At 58.7% G+C, this 15,992-nt stretch overlaps 1 protein-coding gene across 2 annotated transcripts in view; it reads right to left on the reverse strand.

Annotated features, from left to right (window-relative positions):
• The window catches only part of IFFO2 (intermediate filament family orphan 2), a 49,735-nt gene that overhangs the window by 6,561 nt on the left and 27,182 nt on the right, over positions 1–15,992 (reverse strand). The window contains exons 2-7 of one of the 2 annotated variants that reach the window (XM_011284622.4): positions 9,506–9,566; positions 7,912–8,007; positions 6,552–6,692; positions 5,238–5,377; positions 1,013–1,133; positions 808–900 (exon numbers count right to left, since the gene is read on the reverse strand). In XM_011284622.4, coding sequence (XP_011282924.2) covers positions 808–900; positions 1,013–1,133; positions 5,238–5,377; positions 6,552–6,692; positions 7,912–8,007; positions 9,506–9,566 — 652 coding nt within the window. The remainder of the gene's footprint in view (positions 1–807; positions 901–1,012; positions 1,134–5,237; positions 5,378–6,551; positions 6,693–7,911; positions 8,008–9,505; positions 9,567–15,992) is intronic. The other variant, XM_023258216.2, reaches the window with a different exon arrangement.

The raw sequence follows: 15,992 nt of genomic DNA on the forward strand, positions 1-15,992 counted from the left end.
GAAAGGGGAACGGTTGCTTAGCAACCATGGGGGGGGGAGGGCAGCCTTCCTGGTTCCACTGACTCTGCCCAGCCCAGCATCCCTGCACTCCTTTCCCCGGACTTGATTAGGAAAGTTCTCAGGTCCCTGTTACGTTTCTGACCCTTCTCCTCTACCAAATGCTATATCCCCCAGGGAAGGAGCCGGCCTGCTCTTTCGCCAGCATTCACCCTCAGCGAAAGACATGGCCAGGTGTGCAGGCTCTAGAGCAGAGACAGGAGGCCTGAAGGCTGCTTCTTGGCTGGATGCCCTGGGCAAGCCACACGGGCTTTTTTCCACCTCACTTCCTCCTCTGTAAAACGGGGTGCACAGGAGCCACTGCATGGGGGGAGGATCTCCTCCCCCCAAAACGGGGTGCACGGTACCCACGACGCGGGGTGGAGGCACCTCACTACCTCTCGGCACAGAGAGGGTTATGTGGGTACCAGGGAGGCTGTCCTCGTAAGGGCTTACTCGGTGCCTGGCATCACTCAGTGTCACTCAGACGTCATCCCTGCTTATTTGGGATCACGATCTCAGTTGAATAACTTAGGGAAAAAAAAGTTCTCCGGGACAGGCAGGGATGATCACCCCCATTTTACGTATTTTACACACTGGAAAACAGAGGCCTTAAGGTGGGGTAGGACCCACCCAGGGGCAGACAGGAAACCGCAGGCCTCCGACTCCCAACCCCTGGTCCACAGGCACACTCGTCACGGGGTCTCCACTGTGACGGACACCTCGCTTCACGGGGGCGTCTCTAGGGGGTCCCAGAGCCCGAGATCTCACCTCGATCTGGCCGATCGTTTCCTGGTACTCCTTGTCTCTTGTCTTGAAGAAGGATTCTGTCTCATGGATCAAGTTGCCCAAATTCTCCTCTTGCTGGGGACACAGAGCAAAGGGGGCCGAGTGAGATGGATGGCATGGGCTGCCGGGGCACAGCAGGGGCAGGGGATGGCTGGGAGGCCTGTGGGAGGCCGGGCCCCGGGCTCACCTCGCCCTGCAGGTCGATGGTCGGGTTGCAGTTGGTGAAGTCCTCCCAGAGCAGCAGCGTGTCCTCGTTCTCTTCCCACGTCAGGCTGTCACAGTCGTCGTCAAAGTCAAAGGTCTCGCGCCTGTGGGAGGACACCGGAGGGCAGGGCTGAGCAGAGGCCAGCTCCAGAGGCCAGGGTCTGGGAGAGACAGGGGTGCTGCCCCAATGGGTATGCTCCTGCAAGGTGCCCCCCCAAACAGAGAGGGGCACTGGCCAACGGGGACACGCACCTTACCATGGGGGTTCAACTCTTTTAAAATGCAGAAAGTACTTACATATTACTTACACAACTTAAAATGTATATACATATATTTTTTTTAACTTTAATGTTTATTTCTTTATTTTTATTTTTTTACATTTATTATTTTTGAGAGACAGAGAGAGAGCACAAGTGGGGAAGGGGCAGAAAGAGAGGGAGACACAGAATCCGAAGCAGGCTCCAGGCCCCCAGCCGTCAGCACAGAGCCCGATGCAGGGCTCGAACTCACGAACTGTGAGATCATGACCTGAGCCAAAGTCAGATGCTTAACTGACTGAGCCACCCAGGCGCCCCTTTAATGTTTATTTTTGAGAGAGAGAGAGAGAGAGAGAGAGAGAGGGAGAGGGAGCAGGCAAAGGGCAGAGAAAGAGGGAGACACAGAATCTGAAACAGGCCCCAGGCTCTGAGCTGTCAGCACAGAGCCCGACACACGGCTCGAACCCATGAACAGCGAGATCATGACCTGAGCCAAAGTCAGACACTTAACCGACTGAGCCACGTACGCATCCCTTATGACTATTTTCACTCAGGTACCAGCTCATTTCTTGAGACCCTACTTTGCAAGAGTATATCACAACACATAGTCCACTGCTGACTTGACTTCCTTTCTAGCGATTTATATCATCTTCTCCACAACTAGGAAAAGGTTGCTATTGTTCCCAATTTACAGGTGAGGAAACTGCAGCTCAGAAAGAAAACCACACTTGTCCAAAGTCACACTGCTTGCTTGTAACAGAAACTGGGGCTAAAAACCAGATGTTTCCCACAGCCTTTTCCTCCCCAGGAAAACACACTGAGCACCCATATGTGCCGGGCATGCCACGGGCCGCTACGCCTCTACTAAACTGCATTTCATTCCATCCTCACGACGTTCTGATGAAGGAAGCGTAATTATTACTCCCATTTTACACATGAGGACACTGAAGGCTGCAGGGATGAGGTAGACTTCTGGACCAACACACGCTGGAAATCGGGTTTGCATTCAAACCCCAAGTAATTTCAGAGCCTCCCTATTCACCGGGACTAGAAGTAGTAACAGACCATACAGGCTGGCCTGGGACTGAGGGGTTTTTGGAGATGCCCCGGCTCCCCCTGCTGGAGGGGACCTCAAAAATCAGATGGGAAGGCTGAGGTCTTTGGGGGTTAAATCATTTGATCCGTCGAATCAGCCACAGAAGAGAACCGTGAGTCCCGGGGCTCTCCTTCAACTCCTCCCTGGATTCTCCGGGACACTGCTCCCTATTTTCCCAAAGGATCAGGCTGGGGGCCACCAGGCTGGGCCCAAGAAGAACTTCCGGTTAAAAACTACCTAGAGCCCCCCCTGGAGCCAGGTTCCCCACCAAAATGCAGTTCCTGCTGGATCCTGTAGGTGGCTCCGTGGGTCCAGGGACCAGGGACCAGGGACCAGAGCCGGGACCAGGGCTGTGTCGGAAGGCAGTGCTGGCCTGGACTAGCTCCAGACGAGCCCCTGGGGTCCACCCGCACTGCAACACATACGCGACTGCTGACTTCACTTCCTTTCTAGCGTCTGGAATCTAAAGGAAACCCTGGCTGAGTAACGGGGAGCCAGAAAGGATGGGAAGATGGGCAAGAGAGGAGGGTCAGACGATCGAGAAGGCGGAGCCAAGGAGCTGGCCCCTGTGCAGGGAAAGTAGCAAATTCCTCCCCTTCTCCTTGGTCTGAAGCCCAAGCAACAGATTTTGATCAAAACAAAACAGCCCTGACACGGGCGCATTATTCAAAGACATCAGTGGAACCGGCCGGGGGGCAGCCTCTGGCTTGGGTCTCTGCCCAGTCCATAGCGAGGGGACACGGACATGTCAGTGGGAGGGGCCGGGGCCCTGCCGAGGGTGGGGTCAGCACGGCCTCGGCCAGGACTGCAAGGGTGGACAGGGATCAGAGGATTTTTTTTTTTTTTAATCTAGGCAACTGTACAACTGATAAATCTAATTAGATACTGAACCTAGTTCAGACCTGTCAACACCAGGCACCCGTTTTTGCATTGGAACCTCCTTTGTATACACAGTACTGCTTCCGGTGGAGCCCCCAGACCCAGCTCTTGGGACTGTCCCTTTCAGCTCACCCCATTCCTAGGCGGCCTAACTATCCCCTGGTGACTTTCTGAAAACGGGGACAAAGCCCCTGAATCCATGCAAATGAACCCAGTCTGGGCCTGGGGGGGGGCGGACGATGCCCAGCCTAACATTCAGAACAACTGGATCCAACCAAGAGTTCTCTTCGATGAGACTATGACATTTGGAGGGGACGTCAGAAGATGATATCAAGAGTCCAGGAGACTGTCACCCTCAAACAGCAAACCCCCAAAACACAGCCCACCTCAGTTCTGTGTCAAGAGAGTGACAAGTACAAGGAAGTGGCAGGCAAACCCGTCCCTGCTCGGTTCTGACTCCTGTCTCCCTGAGAGTCACCTGGCTCGGCCAGAAAGGGACCAGGGCAGGGATGATGTTGCAAGGAGGGCAGAGGGAGACATCGCTCTGAGCACAAAGACAGCCAGTTGGGGACAAAGCACTCGACCGAGAGGGACCCCGCTCTGTTCCGGCTCCTGGCAGGCCCCTCTCTTCTCCTCGGTTTCCCCCTCTGTACGTGAAGGGCTGGGCTGAGCGACCCTCGGACTCTGTCATGCTAAGCCAGCCCCGGAGCTTTGCAGGAAGCCATCAGGAGATGGCTGTGCCCTGGCTTCTGAGCTGAGTACAATGTTGTCACAGGCAACTGCGAAAGACACGTGCCCCCTCTGGAGGGGTTCTGTGGGGTTTTTGCGATGGCTCAGGAGAGCCAAGAGCTCAACCGTAGCCCTGCTGTTGGAAACCCAGAGCCCTGGGGAAAAACAGAGCTCTCAGGGCTTGGGTGCCCCACTGCGAAGGCCTCCAGAGAAAGAGCAGCCAAGAGCAGGCCCGTGGGGCAGGAGGAAACGTGGGCCCCAGAGACCCTGTCCCAGCCCAGCCCTTTGACTCCAGGCCCATAGGTGAGTCACCTAATGCCCACAGCTGCACCCTCCTCTCCCCTCCCCCTCCCCACTTTAGGGCACTACATGAGTCACAGTTAAAGATGGATTTGGATTGAGAATATGGCACTGGGCAGGCCAAGGCCATACACAGTGTGCCCCTGCCCTAGGCGACTACGGCCGGTGGGGTTCTAGGAAACCAGCTCTCCACAGGGGAGGGGAGAGCAGCCCTGACGGAAAGTATTCGCCAGTTTCCCACCAGGGCAAACTTGAAGCGACTTCCCTGTGCCATCACTGGACATGGAGTGGGCAGACATGTGTGCGATCGCTTTCACGAGCTGGTACGAGCTGGCTCCAGCCCACCACTGACCACAGCCAGCCCCGGACCCTGCCACTGGCCCGCGGCATCTCACAGGTGACATGCCTGACTCTGAATCTCAGCTCCGCCACGTTATCCGTGGGGTGGTCTTGGCCAAGTGGCTTCCCTCCCGTGAGTGTCAGTTTCCTCGTGTGCAAAAGGGGAAACGGGAATCCAACCTCCTTGGTCGACTGTCTGGAGTCCCCGAAGTCACATTTGTGAAGCACCTTACAGACACAGGATGCTCAGTGGACGTCGGGAGCCCTCCCCCGGCCAGCCTGGGGGGCCCTGGTGTGTGGATCGGCTTGGCTCCCCTCCCCTCCCCTCCCGCTGCCCTGCAAGGACAATGGTGGGAGCAGAAGGCTTGATCTGACAGGACCACCACTAACCACTTGGCCTCTTCTGAAAATGTGAAACTCCCCAAACTGTAAAGATTGAAAATAAATCTCAATTCTTTCAGAACACCGTGCGGGCCACACAAATCACATCTGCAGGCTGCTTTCAGCCCAGGTCACCGGTTTGCCACCCCTGTCCCAGCAATCTGGGGAAACTGGAGAGGAGCCCCCCCCCCCCCCCCGGGGAGGGCTGGGGCAGTGGAGACACTCACAGCTGGTTAAACATGCGTTTCATCTCGTCCGTGATGTTCATGGAGCCGACCTCGTCATCTGAGAACCGGTTCACCTCCCCGTCCTGCTCGGAGATGTCATCGTCGGAGGCCACCTTACGCTCTTTCTTTTTGGGGACCACCTGACCCGGAAAGGAAGAGATCGAGGTAAGTGGGAGGCTCGGCTGGGATGGGCTGGGAAGGGAGCCGGCATCCCACGGGATGGATGGAGCGTGGCTGGGGTAGCCACTGCCAGGAAGGGTGCAGAGCTGAACTCCTCTAAGAAGCAGGCGGAGCTAGCAGGGAGCGTGAGGCGGAGACATGCAGGACGGAGGACAGACGGCCTGACCCTTCCCTCCCCTGGGGGTGGGCCGGCCCGGCTCAGCCCTTCACCAGAGCAGTAGCCCCACGATCTGGGGGAGAGGGATGGGCCAGCCCAGGGCACAGAGTCACCCGGGATGTGTCAGAGCCAGCCAGAGATGGAGAAACCCCTCACAGGGGCCCAGAGGCCCCACGCTCAGAGCCCTCCTGCTCGCACGCAAAGGTAACGGGCAGGCAGCCCCAGGTTCACCAAGCTTCCTCCACTCCAAGCAGACAAGACACGAGCAAACCAAACAAAGCCTGGCACGGTCACCCCTGCTCCCCAGCAGAGGCGGCAGCAAGAAGGCGCGGAGGTGGACGAGCCCGGATTTCTCCCGCTACGTCCGAAGTCACGCACTTAAAGCGACGACACACCGTATTGCCCTGGGCTCAAGCAAAAAGCCAAACCACAACCCAAAATTCAAGAAGCAGCCTTTGGAGAATGACGCATGCCCTCTGGGCAGCTGGACAAGCCCCCAGGGTACTGACAGAGGCTCTTCAGTGGAAGCGGAAAATAGAGACCAAAAGCCCCTCTTGGGAAATCTTAGACTCAACTGCCAGGGCTCAGGTCGGCCAACCCAGGGCTCCCACAGCCTGGCCAGGGCCCTCGACCTGGGCGATGGCGCCCCGTGGGCCGAGCCCTGAGGGGTGAGGAGACCTGAGATCCAGTCCTGGCACTTCCTTTCCCTCCCTGAGCCCGTCGTGTCACCCCGCCCCCCTCCGGGCCAAGTGGCCTCTTCAGCCGCAGGATGAAGCACTCCTCCTTGACGACGCAGCCTGAGGGGCCTACAAGTGCCTGATTCTACCTCATCCTGGGAGGCCAGAGGGGTGGGTAAACGCTACCTCTGGGGGGAAGGGGAGTGGGCAGGGCTCGGGGGGAATAGGGCCATGCAGGGTGGAGGCCAGGCCCTCTGGGAGTGGGGAGTGGCAGCTGGTGAGCAGGGTGGCCCTATTCACCTGGAAGATCTTGGACACGTCTTCCGAGTTCCGCTGCTGTGCGACATCGCACAGCTTGGCCGTGATATCGATTCGACGGCAGATGTCCATGTCCACCTTCATGGCCTTTTCTTGGATCTTTGTGTCCAGGTCTGTCATGGGCTGCAGGGAGGACAGCAGGGGGGTTACGTGAGCGAGGGCTGGACCAAGCACAGGGGGGCGGGGGAGTCGCTCCCAGGCTCCTGAGGGGGCGGAGGGGCGTGAGGCCCGGGGTCCAGAGTCCGAGGGGGCCGGGGAGCTTCTCCTGGGCGTCGGGGGTGGGGCCAGCGCTGCTCAGGTTAGGGGAGGGGGAGGGGGGGTCGTAGGAGCTAAAGGCTTTGGCCTGAGTAGACAATGTGAGACCCTGTTTGGCGGCCTCCCTAAGGGCTGCTGGAAGGCATCCCCTCAAGAGACACGGTGTTTATTTGTTAGAGCAAAGGAAAAGGAAAGACAGCCCCCACTGTTGAAAGACTTCCCTTCTTTCCCACCCCGTGTGCCCCACCTGTCCCCCACAGAGGGGCCTGCCAAGTGGCGCTCTCTCCCCAGGACCCCCCTCCCCACGGCTGACAGCGGGGCATCACCTAAGACGAGGGGGGGGGTCCCCTAGGACCCCAGTGAGGGAAAGCCAGGTGGCCTTCACCTGCAGCCCCCAGAGGCTTCTTCCAGCCACACCCAGCTCCACACCCCTCAGGACTAGAAGCCACACCAGGCTGAGTCACCCGCGATCGGGGCTCCTTCTCCTTTCTGGCGGCCCTCCCTACATACGGCCCGCTGCTTGAAGGTGGCAGGAAACCCGGGTCCCCAGCAGGAAGGAGGCCTTCGTTGCCAACAGCTCCCTGCACCCGTGGTCGCTCAGAAAGGTTCCAGTCGCCAAAAGGATGCACACACTGGCCTTCCCCAACTTTACAAAGCAACCCTGCTGCAGGCCGCTGGCCTGGGGAGCCTCTCAGGCTGGCACGGGCCAGACCTGGGGCCTCCTGCAACCTGCCACTGGGCCCTCCCCGTGCCCAGACAGCGAGGCCCACGGCCACCACCTGCCCTCAACGTGGCGAGCTGGGACGAGTCGGAGCAAACGCAAACAGACCATCAGAGGAGCCCAGGGGAGGGCGGGATGGGTTAAGCAGCAGATTAATGCATCTCTACTCAGACCAAGGGAAGCAGAAGTGAGGGGTGGGGGCTGGTCTCCGATGCATCCGACATCCTCACGGGGCAAACGCAGCCAGCCAGGACTCTAACTAGAAGCCGAGCTCTGGAGCCTCGGAGTGAATGAAGCATTTTGCATGATGGGTGGGGGGGGGGGGGGGTTGTCATGATGCCTGGGGTGGCGGCCAGTGGCACTTACGTCACTCATGAGCCCCTTAAACACCACCAGCTCGGCCTTGAGCCGCTCAATTTTCTCGTTCATCTCTTCCTGGATGGCTTCAGCCTCCTGTGCCGCCTGTGGAGGACAGAGATGGGGACGGGCTTAGGGGGCCAGGCATCCTGAGGGCTAGGAAGGGCTGGGCACCTGGGTCTACAGCCCTGGACGCCTGACGTCCCACCAGGCCTGGCACCTGCATGTCAGGAAAAGGGTGCCGACGACCTCACCCCAGCCCGCCTTTCCTCTGAGCCCAGTTCACTTCAGGGCACCACTCGGCTTAAAACACTTCTCAAAGAAACAGTCATCGTATGGAAAAAGTCCCCGGCAGATATTAAGAGAAGAGCAGGTTAATATAACAAGAGATCCCAACAGGTTGAAATATGAGGTCGGTCCATGTGAGATTCCCAATGGCTGACCATCTCCCATCTCAAAAATGGCAACGTCATGTGTGCTCACCTAATCAAACATATACGTCTAGAGTACCTGTGTTTGCACAGGAAAGACCAGAAGGCCACATGGCAATTTGTCAACTATGCAGGGGTAGAACTGGAGGTGGGTTTTATTTTCTCCCTGTACTTCTCTGAATTTTCCAAATATGTGACCGTGAACACGTTATGTTTGTAAATACAAAGATTTCTGTTATAAAAGAAAGGGGGGGGCAGCCATTCATCTTTTTCCTTCTACATATTGACATTATTTTATTCTATCTCTTATAAGATCAGTGCTTTAAATATCAGAAAGCAATTCCTTTTTAATGTTGGAAAGAACTTTTCCTTGCCTTCTCCTGGGGTCGCTATTCAAAGGCCAGGAAGGTGGAGTTTGCTGCCCAGGGTACCCAGCAGGTGGGTGAGAAGCAGAGCCACAGACACAGAGCCAGAACCGAAAGGGAATGTTCTCACCTGGTGACACGGCCACCAGCCCTCTCCAAGGCATCCCGCCCCAAGTCAGTTCCCTTAAGCTGGGGGCTGGGCAGTTCAAGAGACCATCCAGTCCTGGGGCGCCTGCATGGCTCAGTCGGTTAAGCATCCGACTCCTGATTTCCGCTCAGGTCACGATCTCACGGTTCGTGAGATCGAGCCCCGCGTCAGGCTCTGCGCTGACAGCACGGAGCCAGCTTGGGATTCTCTCTCTCCATCTCTCTCTGCCCCTCCCCCACTTGTGTGTGTGTGCGCTCTCTCCCTCTCCCCGCCCCCCTCAAAAAATAAATAAATGAGCATTTAAAAAAAGAGAGAGAGAGAAACCATCCAATCCTGAGCTCAGGTGGGGAGAAGGTGGGAAAGAGTTACTGGACCAACGTCACTCAGCAAGCAGGGGTCAGCGCCGGGACTTAGACCCAGGCTTCCCAACTCCTGTCCCGGAGCTTTTCTGCAACACTGTGCCAGTCCCTTCCTAGGTCTGAAGCAGGGGACAAGGAGAGGCCTTGTGGCTCCACTGAGGAGAGACTGAGGCAACAGGAAGCAGCACAGAGCAGGGGCTGAGCCAGGAACGGCCTCGGGCTTTGTGCCACCATGACAGTGCCCCTTGGCCACACGGCTCCCGCGAGCCTCTCCCGGTCGGGACCTCCGAGGGCGCTCACCTCCTGCAGCGTGTCCACCATGGTCTGGAGGTTCATGCGCTTGGCAAGCTCTTCCTCCCACCTGCAAGAGTCGAGAAGGACAGGTGGTCAGAGGGTGGGCTCCCCGTGCCAGTCCGGCCCTCAGACACAATGCCAGCACCCACCCTGGGCCTGTCCCCGGGCCAGGCAAGGAAGGGGCAGCAGTGAACCCATCCCGGCCTGCCCTCCAGGAGCTCCCGGTCTAGGGGTGGGGGGGACGGCCCATAACCATATCAGGCGGTGGTGGCATGTGCCACGTGCTGGCACCAGCGCCGCGGGGAGATGAAGGCCGGAGGGACCACACTCTCTACTTCACACACGCTGTAAAGTGCCGTGCAAATGCCACTGTTCCTGCTACGGTTGCCTCACATGGGACAGCACGGGAGCCCGGCTGCAGCCAGCGCCCGATAGGGGCTCTTTGCACCCGTCAGAAAGAAACTTTTATTGTACTGATCATTGCGATCTTGGGTTCTTGTCCTGTAGCGACCTTCATCAGCAGAGAAGTCTCCTACACAGCGATCATCCCTAGCTCACAGATACGGAAACTGAGGCCCAGAGAGGTTAAATGTCTCACCCAGAGACGCTCAGCTAGCTGGCGGGTGGGGCTGGAATTCAAACCCAGGTCTGCTTGGTTACATTAAAACAAAAACAATAAATATAGCTCTCACTTATTCAGCGCTTATTATGCGCCAGGCGCTGTTCCAGGGCTTTCTGTGTGTTGTCTCATTCGGGCACACATTAAAGCTGGACAGGAAAGAACAGAGGGCACCCAGGGGCTCCCAGTGTACCCCCCAACATTAACTGGAGGTAGAATGGGATGTTCATAATTACCAGGCACGGTTCTACATGACATAATTCGGTCCTCTTAACAACCCTCCAGCACAGCCGTAGTGTTACCCCATGTTACGGATGGAGAAAGCAAGGCACAGAGTCAGGTGCCCAAGGTCAGCGTGAGGACAGGTGGAGCCAGGACTCTAACCCAGGCTGGAGGCTCCAGACCGAGTACTTGTAACCCTGCCAGGCCCCCTGTAGACCCAGGACCCACGGGAGCCGTAACTGGGCTCCCCACCCGGCTCCTCTCCCTCCCCAGAGGAAGCCTGGAAGAGGTCCCCTCCCTCCCGCCCTCCTGAGACACACCGATGAGCTTGTCTCTTTCCTCACCCTATGGCCGCCTCCCTACATGGCCTCAGAGCAGGCGAGTCTGGAAGCCTTTTAGGATGCTGTCGGGGCCGGCTAAAAATAGGCCAGAGGGGAAGAATGGATGAAGGGTAGGTTACGTCACTGGCTTTTGGAAACAAGAGAACACGGATACTGTTTGCACACACAGAGGAAAATTCCTCCTCTCCCCTACATGCTCCCCTTCTCCCTCGCTCCCTCTGGTCTCTACCAACCCCCCTGGTGTTGGCAGCCAGGCCTAGCTCTGCCAGGGGCTGCCGGGTCCAGAACCTGGCGGGCAGTGGGACTGGGGCTGGGGCTCCTGCCAGGGATGAAGGGCACCGAGAAAGCTAAGGAGAGGCAGGGAGAGAAGCTAAGGACCGACCCCAGGCCAGACCATCTCACTGAACCCCCCCACTGTACACATGAGGAACCCGAGGCCCACAGCATATAGGGAATTTGTCCAAGGTCACTTGGTACGTCAGGGGCAAGGCCAGGAGTCCCGCCCCGGGCCCACCGTGGGAGACAGGAACCCCGGGTGGGGAGAAGTTCACAGGCTGCCCTCAACGCAGCATGGGGCTCCTGGGGCTTCTCTCAAGGGAGGCCAAGGCCCAGAACACGGGTCTGAGCTGAATCATCTCTCCTGGCCACGCTGCTCTCAGAGGGGCAGGGGACTCAATTCCAAGCTGCCGAGCAGAGCAGGTGCAAGGAAGGGCCGCAGGCTGCCTTCTGCAAGCCGGCCTCGCTATTGCAAGGGCAGGAGTAGCAGAGAAGGGGGCCGCGAGGGGTGAAGAGGTGGGCACCCAGGGGCACCTCGCCCACACACATCCGCTTCTCAGACGGGCTCCTGGAGATGAGGCCCGGCCCTTCTCACTTTTCCTTCGAGCAACCCTTTGATGAGGAAAGTGACAGAGGGGTTAACAGACCCATCGCACAGAGAGGGCAAATGAGGCCCAGAGAAGGAAAGTGATTTGCCCCCAGTCGACCCAGAGCAACATAATTCGTTGTCTGAAGCGACAACCACTGATGGGCCCGCACAGTCTGCGTCCCACGCACCGAGTTCAGTGCCTCATACACGGTGGCTTCGGTGTGAATTTTTATTAACCTGCTCGCGTAGAGAATCTTCCCCACACCCATCCTGTGGATGCAAGCGCTGACGTTCAGAGAGGTGAGGGAACTCGTCTGAGGCCACCCAGCTAGTAAGCAGGGATGGGACTCGAGCCCGGCCCGCGCTCTAGAGCAGCAAGAACCACGCTGCGATGTGCACAGGAATCACCCCGGGGACCTTGTTCGGACTCGGCAGGTGTGGGGCGGGGCGGGGCAGGGCGGACACGCGGCATTTCTAACGGGCTCCCCTGCGCCACAGCACGCGGAGCGGCCCCACACCTCGCTGGGGTTTCTAAGCTGCGTCCCGACATCGATGCCCTCGCACAGATGACTTCACGGGCCTTTTCATTTCCAAAGCCGGGCCGGGTGGGCAGCCGGCAGGCCTGCTCCCAGAAGACCCAGAGCAGACCCCGGCGTGTCAACAGCAGCTGGCTTGACAGACCAAATCTGCTGCCCACGCTGCCACACCTCCCAGCCGCAGTGGGAAAACCTGGCTCTGCGGGCTCCAGCGTTGACATTGCAGAAAAGCTTTGCCCTTCAGCCGCGCTGGCTGACGGGGGTGGAAGGACGTCGGTGATGTGCTTCTTAAGGGGCCCCAGATGCCCCGTGTTCTCTGCCGCTCGGCGCAGGAGGGAGCATGCAGCTTGACAGAACACGGGTCAAGTTTTTTTTTTTTTTTAAGTTGTGGCCTCTGAAATGCCAACGCCTCTGTCCCGGGCACGGTCCCCTCCCCTGACCTGGATCTGCCCACGGGAATAAGGTTTCAGCAGGACGGGTGTTTCGGGCGGAGGCACCCGCATCAGCAAAGATGGGCAGCAGGGAGGCCAGGGAGTGGCCGCCACCACTGGGAAGGGGACCCACCTGCTAGGGGTCAGGGGCCGGTCCACTCTCGAGTCTTTTAAGCCTTCGCCCTCCCGGCTGTCACGCCTGGCCCCCCGCTGAGCAAGGGTGTTCACGTGGTACACTATAAAGCTGCAGAGAAACCTCTCCCCATTTTCCGGACGGAGAAAACAAAGGCCCAGAGCACAGAGATAACTCCAGCTGGGGCCGAGGTGGCCTGCGTCACTTAGAGCCACCCCTGCCCGCCCTGGCCCAATGGCTCATAAAACTTCCAGCTTTTCCTTCTTAAAGTGTAGGGTAAGAGAAGGGAGAGGAGGGATAGTTATTGGTCACCGTCTGGGTGGGGCTCACCAAGTTAGGCATTCAGATACACGTAAAATATAAAATACCACCTAAACTTCCCCCCCCCCCGCACCGCCAAGGACTGTCCCCATTCTGCAGATGAAGATGGGTCTCAGGACCCCTGCCTCGCCTGCCACTTGGCCGTGGGACCTCATCACGCCTGGCTCTGACCCAGAGAGCCAGCCACGATGTCGGGGACCTCCAGAGAAAGTGCTCGGGGCCCAGCCCCGGCACCAGCTATGCTCCAACCACACACGGGGACCTGCTCTCCCCTCCCCACCCTGCAGACACCCTCGGACAGCAGTCTCTGAGGCCAGTTCCTCCGAGTGCTCCGATGTTCCCGGCAGTCTCTGCGGCAGGCAGGGCAGACAACGATGGGGGAGGAGGAAGAGGCTAAGAACACTAGTAGAGCAGCTAATACAGACCGAGTGCACACGGTGGGCCAGGCACCCTTCTCAGGAGCTTCACATGCATCACCTCATTTAAACAAGCCTCACACTAACCTCTAGGTACAGTTATTAAATTTTTTTTTTAACGTTTCTTTACTTTTTTGAGACAGAGAGAGACAGAGCATGAACGGGGGAGGGTCAGAGAGAGGGAGACACAGAATCTGAAGCGGGCTCCAGGCTCCGAGCTGTCAGCCCAGAGCCCGACGTGGGGCTCGAACTCACGAACCGTGAGATCATGACCTGAGCCGAAGGCGGACGCCTAACCGACCGAGCCACTCAGGCGCCCCTAGGTACAGTTATGATCTCCATGTTACTGATGAAGAAGTTCAAGTCCAAGAGCATTACCCAAGATCGCACAGCTAGCAAAGTGGGATCGTTTCTATTTCACACCTGTACTCAGAGAACCTCCAAATGCGAAGGCCGAAAGGGACCAGCGTTCACCTCGTCCAAACCTCTGAGGGTACAGCTAAGGAAACTGAGGCCCAGGGTCACACAGGAAGCTGAAGGCAGAGTGCCCTCTGCTCTCTTAGCCCAGGCCCCAGCTCACAAGGATCGGGAGGCAGAGGGATGTGAGCCCGAACTCAGGCTCAGCCTCCCCCAGCACCCGTCTCCATCCCTCAGAGCCTGGGTCTCTCCACCGACACATGAGAGCGTGGCCCCAACACACACCAGGGACACTCAAGAACCATTCTGTTCCCACGCTCTCTGAATGGTCATGCGACCAGCCCCCAGCTCCAGCTGGGCTGGACCTCAGGGTGCATCTCCTGGCCACCCGCCTAGCCTCCTGCCCCCCTGCGACTCAGTTATTCCAATCCTTCCAGAGGCCTGTGCTCAAACCCTCCCACTGCCTGGAGCCTTGAACTGAAGGAGAAACCAAGATCCCAGCGAGGAAGGGGCTGATGTATGGCGCCCCTGGAGACCCTGGAGCCCAGCATGACCCACAGCACAGCGGCTGTATGGGGTAGCAGACAAGGGCAGCGGCAGTCCCAGAGGGCCTCTGTGCCGATGCAAAAGACGGGCAGGGGCTCGAACCGTGCGGTGCACAAATCAGGACCCCGGATGTGCGTGCGGGCAGCATGGAGAAGCCCTCTGGCACCCATCTCAAAAGTCTTAGGTACCCTGTGCCCTGGCCTGATGGGGCACGAAGGAAAGATGAGTGAGATGCCTGTTCTAGGCGGGAAAAGAGGCTCAGAGGAGGGGTGCCGTCATACAAGTCAGCAGAGGAGTCGGGTCTAAAGCCGGGGGTCCAGCCCTTCCTCCAGTACAGAGAACTGCTTATAATTACCGTGTCTGCACTCAGCGCTGCAAAACCCACCCGCACTTGGTCAGGAGCCAAACGGTTGCATGCATCTGTTGGTTGGATGGATGGATGGATGGATCCAAGCTGCAATCACTCCTCAGCCCTCCTGCTCACCCCCTCCGCCCGGAACACCCTGAGCTTGCACCACCCCAGCCTCGGGGCTCCCAGGAGCAGAGTTCCCGGCAGTGCCCTCTGCTCAGCTCTGTCCACTCCAGGGAGACGAAGGCCGGGGGGAGGGGCCGCCAGGGCAGGAAGGGGGCAGGGAGAAGGAGAAAGCTTCCCTCTCCCACTTCCCACTGCCCTAGCGGCTGAAGAGGGGAGGCAGGGATGTCAGGACAAAGAGGGCAAGAAGAGGAAATGACTCCACCAAAGGAAGCTGCAGCTGGGGCCTCGGCCACTACCTTAGCAGAAGAACACGCATGAGGCAAGGGGCCGGGACAGGAGGTGGCAGCACCCGTCCCAGCCAGATGTGGTCTCCCTGCATTCCGGAGGAGCCACCACTGCAACCACATGATGGAGGAGAAGCCTGGCGGGCCTCTGGGGGGAGGGGGTGGGCCGCTTCCCGGCCCACCCCCTCCCCCATCCCCTCGTGATGACACACAGAGCCTCAGGAAAGGGGCCGACAAAGCCTGGCCTGCTGGGGGGCGGAAAGCCAAGCTGAAGTCACTGGCAGAGGGACTGACTCACAGATTTTTCACTTCCTGTGCCGTCAGAGAAAGAAGCCATGGGGCCCTAGCTCCAGAGGAAAGTGGGTACAGCCCCAGCCAAACAATTAAGGCTTCAGGGACAGCCCATGGGGCTGCCGGGGCGGGGGAGGGGGGGGAAGTCCTGGAGACTCCTAGGTTTGAATCCTGCCCCGGCCACTTCCCAGCTGTGTGGCCCTGGGCAAATCGATCACCCTCTCTGGGCCTCAGCTTCCTTATCTGCGAGAGGGGAAGCTCTCCACCCCCCTTGAGGGTGGTCGTGAGGACCGCCTGCGGTGGGCAGAACGGGTGAAAACAGCCAGTCCCGCCCCCCGCACGGAGCAGACAACGAATGGGGGGCAGCTCCACGTGAACGGTGAAATGCCACCGCTGTGGCTCCAGCGCCCAGACCCCAGAGAGCTGGGAGGGTGCCACAGGAATGGTCCACACCTTTCCAGGGAAGGGAAGCGGCTGGCACACCCAGGCTGACTCACTCAGGTGATGGGAAGACGGCTCAGGTGAGGATAGGCTGGAGCCGCCGGTGGAAAAGCTCATTCTGAGCCAAGCGTGGGCCTGGCCTCTGGCGGAGGGCA

Source organism: Felis catus, chromosome C1 (genome assembly GCF_018350175.1).
Source record: "Felis catus isolate Fca126 chromosome C1, F.catus_Fca126_mat1.0, whole genome shotgun sequence".
Classification (NCBI taxonomy): domain Eukaryota; kingdom Metazoa; phylum Chordata; class Mammalia; order Carnivora; family Felidae; genus Felis; species Felis catus.